We start from the raw sequence: 6929 nt of genomic DNA on the forward strand, positions 1-6929 counted from the left end.
TTAATTGAAAAGCATTTTTAAAATTCTAATCAAAGTTTGAAAATTTTAGAGTTTTCAAATATATATCTTTTTGTTTTTGAAATCGTACAAAAATTTCATAAGTATTTTAAAGCGTAAAAAATAAAAGAATAGATAGTATGAATTTTCTAAGCTTCATTTTTTAATTAAAAAATCAAACATGAAATCACTATCTATTAGATTTTTTTTTTTTTTTTTTTTTTAAAAAAAACAAAAGTTTATAGGTTAAATAAACACAATATTCAAAATTTATAGAATATATTTATAATTTAACCTAATAAAAGCTAAGGACTAAAGTACAACCTAGCTTACAAGGCAAATTGCTTTTTCTTTTTCTTCTTTTTTCCCCCAAAAACTAAAATTTTGAAATAGTAAAGGAAGTACACTAAATAAAGCTAAGCACAAAAACCTACAAAGTTTTCTTTTCTTTTCATTTCCCCCCCTTTTCTCCCCTTCCTCTTTGTTTTTTCTTTCATTTTCTCTTTCCCCCCCTTTTTTGGCCACATACATCATCCCTATACATGTATATTACAATTCTACTCCCATATACTCATACAAGTTGTATAAGTTTAGTATCATTCAACTAAGCATAATTTTTCTCCGTCACATGATGGAGCAACCACTTGGATTCTCGTCGCTAAAGAAGTCAAACGGACTCGATGGTGGAGAATTCGATTGTTCCATAGGTGGTGACGGTGACAACAATGATGAGATATTTCTCGGTGCAACGGAATGTACATAAGCATACGATTGTTCCACAGTTGGTAACGACGACGATGGTTGCGAGGTATTTCTCGGTGCAGCAGGATGTATATAAGCATACGACTGCAGTGGCGGTGAAGTATAGTATGCATCGGAGGTGCTACTTGGGTATACGGTATTGTAATTTGCCACGTATGCTGGTCGCGATACCACTGTGTGTACGGGATAATTGTATGGCTGGTTAAATGGAAGGCTGTGATTGGATGGTGGAATTTGATCATGATGATGATCAAGAGGAGTGGCTGATCCTATGCTTGCAGGTGTAGGAATTGTCTGTGGACTCATCACCTCTCCGGCGATTGCGCCGCCGCTCTTCTCTTTCCTCTGCCCTTTCTTCTTCTTCTTCCTCCCTTCTCCCCCGCCACTACAGTTTGCCTCAACAGCAACCGCACCGCTCGGCACAACGGGATCAGTCTCGCCGGCAATGCTCGGCGGAGACTTTACAGCTCGTTCTGCAGGGCCTTCGCCTCCGCCGCCTCCGCCGGTCTCCGTCGCATCTCCGTGGCCATCACCGCCCTTACTAATTTCAAGTACTTCGACATTCTCATTAATTCCACATTTCTCTTCATTTTTTGGTCGGACTTGCAGTTCTTCCGCCGGCGGCTCTGTTTCAGTGCTCTGTTTCTGCTTTCCGCCATCGCCCACGGCTGCGCTAGATTCGCCGGCGGGTATTTCAACGGCGATTTGTTTTTCTTTGATGTTTTTTGAGATGAGTTTTGTTTCTGGCCATGGTTCTGCGTGCTTTCCTGCCTTAATTAATCTTTTGATCAGAGTTTGTTCGTCAGTGTTTGTTGTGACTGTGACTTTTTGTTGCTTTCGATCGATTTCTACTGCGTGAACTCCTGATGATTTCAGAGAAGTTTTTGACAAATTTGAGGGATTGAAGAAGAAAAATGATGATTACAAAGCAATTGAAGAACACCCAGATGAGAAAATTGGAGAAATTTTGGATTTGAAGGAACTTAAAGATCAAATTTTGGAGAAATGAAGATATTAATTTGAGAAAATTATGTTATTGATGAGCTTAAAGATACCCAGATGAGAAAATGAGGGAAAGTTTGGATTTTTGAAATAAAACAGTGATCAGAATTTGAAGAAATGAAAAAAGCAGGTTTTTTTCTTTAGGGAAAATAAAGGATTCATATGAGAAATTGTGGGAATTTTTGGATTGAGACACTCAAAAGTCAAAAAATTGATGAAAGAAGTCATGTTAAAGAGAAAATAAGCAATACCCAGATGAAAAAATGAGAAAAAGTTTGAGTTTTTTTAACAAATCCAATGATAAAAATACCCCCCCCAAAAAAAAAACCACCAAAATTTATGGGAAGAAGTTATGTTAGAGAGAAAATAAGCATAACCCAGATGAGAAAAAAAGAGAAAATTTGTATTTGAGTAAAATCAAACAATCAAAACCTCAAAAAATGAAGCAAAATTTGAAAACATAACACATGTTTGAGAAAAAAAGGAAACAACACCCACATAAGGAAGTGAGAAAAAATTGGATTTGAAATAAACCACTGACCCAAATATAATGAAACTAAGCAAAATCTAAAGGAAAAAAAAAAACCAAGTAAAGAATTTTTGGTTTGTAACAGTAATTGAGTTTATTATATACCATTAATATTATGCAGAATCTTTATAACTTTCCTCTTGCAACCTTCACAGTGAATGGAGACTCTCAAAACATATGTCTGCAAAATTTTAGCATAAAATAAGAAAAATTGGTACCAAACCAAAAAAAAAAAAAAAACCCAAATTAAAATTAAACAAAAAAAAAAAAAAAAAAAACTTTACCTTACATTTGAAGGGTTCAGAGGTCCCTTCTAATGCTTTAGCTTCTGGTTTTGCCATTAGTACACAAGAAATGAACACAGAGAGAGAGAAGTTGAGAGAAATGTTGATCAATGGTTATGGGCTTTAGGGTTATATTTAAAAAAATATATATTTTTTCTTTTTTCTTTTTCTTTTTTAAAGAATGGTTTGTTCTTTGGGGCTGAAAAGGGTGCTTTTGGGCTGGCAATAGTTCACTAACTATATGTGTGAACTTGAATTGGATTAATTCCATTTTGATGCTTTTTGAGTTTTCTTTAATGTAACCTTATACATAACTTTATTGCTAAGATGAATAAGCATGGTCCAAAATAAATAATCTCTTTGTACCATCTATAAAGAAAAGCCTACTTCTATTTTGCTTTAATAGTATAATGGGCGTGTCTACCCTTCTTCAATCTCGATCAAGAATAATTATATGATTATTAGTATAAACTAATTGATTATGATATTAATGATCTCTTTGAAAAGTCACGATTTGAACCTCTGCCCACTTATTTAAGTTGTAATATTCTAAAACCAAAAGAATTATCTATGAGTTTGAAAATTATGACACTTATTAAAATTATCAGCTAGTGACTATTCAATCGATAAAATTCAATTGATTTAAGATTTTCATTTAAAATTTTCAAAATTGGTTCCTTTTTATTTCTATAGTATAGAAGAATGTGATATATATGTTGAAAAGAATATCAATATTTATCAACATGTTAAGATTCAAAGTGGTATGTGTTTTATTGTAATTTTTTAATGATAGAGCTTCTAGAATTGTATAAATATAATGATAAATTACTCAACACAATTTAATATTATTTATTATTATTATTTTTTTTTTTATAAAAATTGTGAGGGGAAGAATTGAACTTCTAATCTCGAGAGTGATAATATAAATTATGGGTGAGTTGAGTTATGGTCATTTGAACAATATTATTTATTGTTGGGACGGTAAGATGTTATACTTTCCTCCATGTCATGTAGCTATGAAATGTTGGTCTTTTTAGGTAAATCAATTAGGACAAGTACCACAACCAACTATCTCATAATCTCCTCTAAAAAAAATACTATCTCAAAACACATTTTTGTAGACCAAAATATAGCTACAAGAGAATGTTAAAGCGGCTAAAACATTCCCAAATTTGTTCTCACTATAAGGATATGACAAAAACTATAAGGATATGACAAAAATTAGAAGTATTAACAAAGTTTTCAATAAACATAACGCTAAGAATTTAAAATGTACAAAAATTGTTTGAACTTGTAAGATGTGTATGTATCTGCATGCAAGATTTAAAATGTACAAAAATGTCAAGTTCTCATTTTACAAAAGGTTGATATTATTATAAATATTATAGAAAATAGATGTCTATTAGATATTTATACTTGGTGTCTATTGATCACGTATCACGTATCATGTCGTCATTTTTCAAAGTGTTGTGCATGTGTCTCAACATTACACGTTATTAGTGTCTATGTAATCCATCTCCTACTTGTCAAAGTGCCTATAAATAGTGACATTTGGTGGGTTTTGAAGGAAACACATTGCGTGAATTCCAAAAAGTTTGGAGAAATTGGAGAAATCCATAATTTTGTATTTTATTTACTTTTTTTATTAATTTTATTATATATATATATTATGCTTAATTTATTTATTTCATATATTTATATTATATTTATTATTTTAATATTATATTTTATTGGCATCTGTGTTCCAGGCATGCTCTTCAAATTCACAATACGTTATCAGCACGAATTCCTATTGTTTTTTCCGCTAAAGGTAGGTCCTAAAGATATGTCGATTTTTCCTCTTCGTTATAATTAATAAATTTAATGTTATTTTGCATATTTAATATCTATTAAATTTCTAACATAAATACAATATTTTATGATAGTATTGTCATGACAAATCTTATAAAATTAGAATTTTCCACCCTTGATATTAACTTCAATAATTATTTGTCATGGATGTTTGATGTTGAAATCCACCTGAATGCTATGAATCTTGGAGAGACTATTAAAGAAGAAAATATGACATCTAGTTAGGGCGAAGCAAAAGCTATGATTTTCCTTGGTCATCATCTCCACGAGGGATTGAAAATGGAGTATCTTACAATAAAGGATTCCTGTATCTTGTGGGAAAATTTCAAAAAGAGGTATGATCATAAAAAAATTCTTCCTAAAGCTCGTTATGAGTGGATGCACTTAAGGCTACAAGATTTCAAACCAGTAAGTGATTACAACTCCACATTATTTAAAATTAGTTCAAAATTGTTGTTATGCGGGGATAAAATTACTAATGTTGATATGTTAGAGTAGACATTTTCTACATTTCATGTCTCAGATATGCTCCTGCAGTAGAAGTATCAAGAGAAAGTTTTTAAACAGTATTCTGACTTAATTTCATGTCTTCTCGTGGCTGAACAAAATAACGAGTTATTGATGAGAAATCATGAATCTTGACCAATCGGAATGACACCATTTCTTGAAGTGAATATTGTGAATGTTAATAATAATCGTGGTCAAGGTTGTGGTCGTGGTTGAGGTTGTGATCGTGGTAGAGGAAGAAATAATTATTATTTTCGTGGTGGTTGTATTAATCATTTAAATTTCAAAATAACCAAACAAAATGATGATCACAAAGGATAAACCCCACAAAATAAGAATTCAAAAAGCGTTGAAAATAAATGCTTCCGATGTGGAATGACTAGGCATTGGTTACATACCTGTCGAACGTGAAAATACTTAGTTGATCTCTATCAAGCCTCCCTAAAAGAAAAAGAGAAAAATTTAGAAGTAAATTTTGCATATTAGGATAGTGACATATTTGACCCATCTCATATGATAAATTTGAATGTGACAGACTTCTTTGAATCTTCTGAAGAGAAAATCGACAAAATTGATGGAACATCAAGTGTTTCATTTGACTTTGAAAATATTTAGATTTTTTTTTCATCTTTACGTTTTTTTTCTTCACTTAGTAGATGTTGACCTTTGTATATTCCAAATGTTGTTTTTCTATTGTAATTATTTTCTTTTAATGAAGAAACCGGGATCATTTTCATATGCTGGATGACTAAAAAAATTAGTAAAGAAGATCTATGTCTGGCAGACAGTGTAACTACACATACAATACTTACAAGTAGAAAATATTTTTCCAAACTAACAATGCTGGAAGCAAAAGTCAATACGATATCAGGTTCTGCAAACCTGATTAAAGGCGTGAAAAAGAAAATATTATTTTTCCTAAATGAACAAAATTTACAATTGACAATGCATTGTTCTCTAGTCAATAAAAAAGAAATCTACTTAGTTTTAAAGATATACGTTGCAATGGTTATCATATTGACGACACTGATAGTAAGAATAATGTGGAATATCTAAATATCATATCTTGTCTCAAATGAAAAACGTATACTGGAAGAGTTACCTGTTTTATCTTCTGGATTATATTATACTCATATACGGCTAATTGAAACATATGCAACAATGAACATGAAGTTCATGAATCCAGACATATTTACAATTTGATATGACCGATTGGGTCATCCAAGATCTATAATGATGAGAAAAAAATTTTAGAATTCAAATGGACATCCATTGAAGAGCCAGAAGATTTTTCAATCTAATGAATTATCATTTGGTGCTTACTCTTAAGGAAAATTGATAATTAGACCATCACTAGCTAAAATGGGAATTGAATCATCTGCATTTATCGAACGAATTCATGGTGCTATATGTGGACCTATTAACCCACCAATGGGACCATTTAGATATTTTATTGTATTAATAGATACACCCAACAGATGGTCACATGTGTACTTATTATCAAGTCGAAATTTTGCATTTGCAAGATTACTTGCTCAAATAATTAAATTAAGATCACAATTTCCTAATTATACAATCATGACTATTCGTCTTGATAATGCTGGTAAATTTACATCCCAAGCTTTTGATAGTTATTATATGTCAATTGGGATAAGTGTTGAACATCTAGTAGTTCATGTTCGTACACAAAATGGTTTAGCATAATCATTTTCATAAAACGTTTGCAGTTAATTGCTAGACCATTGATTATGAGAGCTAAGCTTCCTACATTTGTATGGGGACATGCTATTTTGCATGCAACGTCACTTGTATGCATTAGGCTAGTAGCTTATTGTTGGATCGACACTATCATGCAGTGGAAGAAATCAGGATCCATAAGCATTCTAATTCATTAATTTTAGTTGAAAAAACATGCTAAAAACAGAGTTTTATGGGTTTCATGAACATACTTTGGTTTAACCAACGAAATCTCCATTTTCAGCTACAAAATCCTCTGA

General features: G+C 31.5%; 1 protein-coding gene and 1 pseudogene across 1 annotated transcript; one reads left to right on the forward strand and one right to left on the reverse strand.

The window, feature by feature from the left end:
- Positions 1–259: 259 nt before the first annotated feature.
- Positions 260–2836, reverse strand: LOC120070796 (heavy metal-associated isoprenylated plant protein 35-like). The gene is made up of 3 exons (XM_039022681.2): positions 2575–2836; positions 2396–2471; positions 260–1622 (listed from the first exon to the last, which is right to left on the reverse strand). The coding sequence occupies exons 1-3, from the start codon at positions 2629–2631 to the stop codon at positions 622–624; spliced, it is 1134 nt and encodes a 377-aa protein (XP_038878609.1). The 5' UTR covers positions 2632–2836; the 3' UTR covers positions 260–621.
- A 1670-nt stretch (positions 2837–4506) lies between these two features.
- LOC150038134 (uncharacterized) lies at positions 4507–5148 on the forward strand (annotated as a pseudogene).
- The last annotated feature ends 1781 nt before the right edge of the window (positions 5149–6929 follow it).

This window comes from Benincasa hispida, chromosome 2 (assembly GCF_027475165.1).
Source record: "Benincasa hispida cultivar pf3 chromosome 2, pf3_genome.v1.1, whole genome shotgun sequence".
In the NCBI taxonomy this organism is placed as follows: Eukaryota; Viridiplantae; Streptophyta; class Magnoliopsida; order Cucurbitales; family Cucurbitaceae; genus Benincasa; species Benincasa hispida.

Bases quoted from the DNA above. Each gene is read 5' to 3' on its own strand.
- LOC120070796 (XM_039022681.2), bottom strand. From the start codon at position 2,631: ATGGCAAAACCAGAAGCTAAAGCATTAGAAGGGACCTCTGAACCCTTC. The intron at 2,472-2,574 runs GTAAAGTTTTTT...AAAATTTTGCAG, and splicing joins CTGAACCCTTCAAATGTAAG to ACATATGTTTTGAGAGTCTC. The intron at 1,623-2,395 runs GTATATAATAAA...TGAAATCATCAG, and splicing joins GATTCTGCATAATATTAATG to GAGTTCACGCAGTAGAAATC.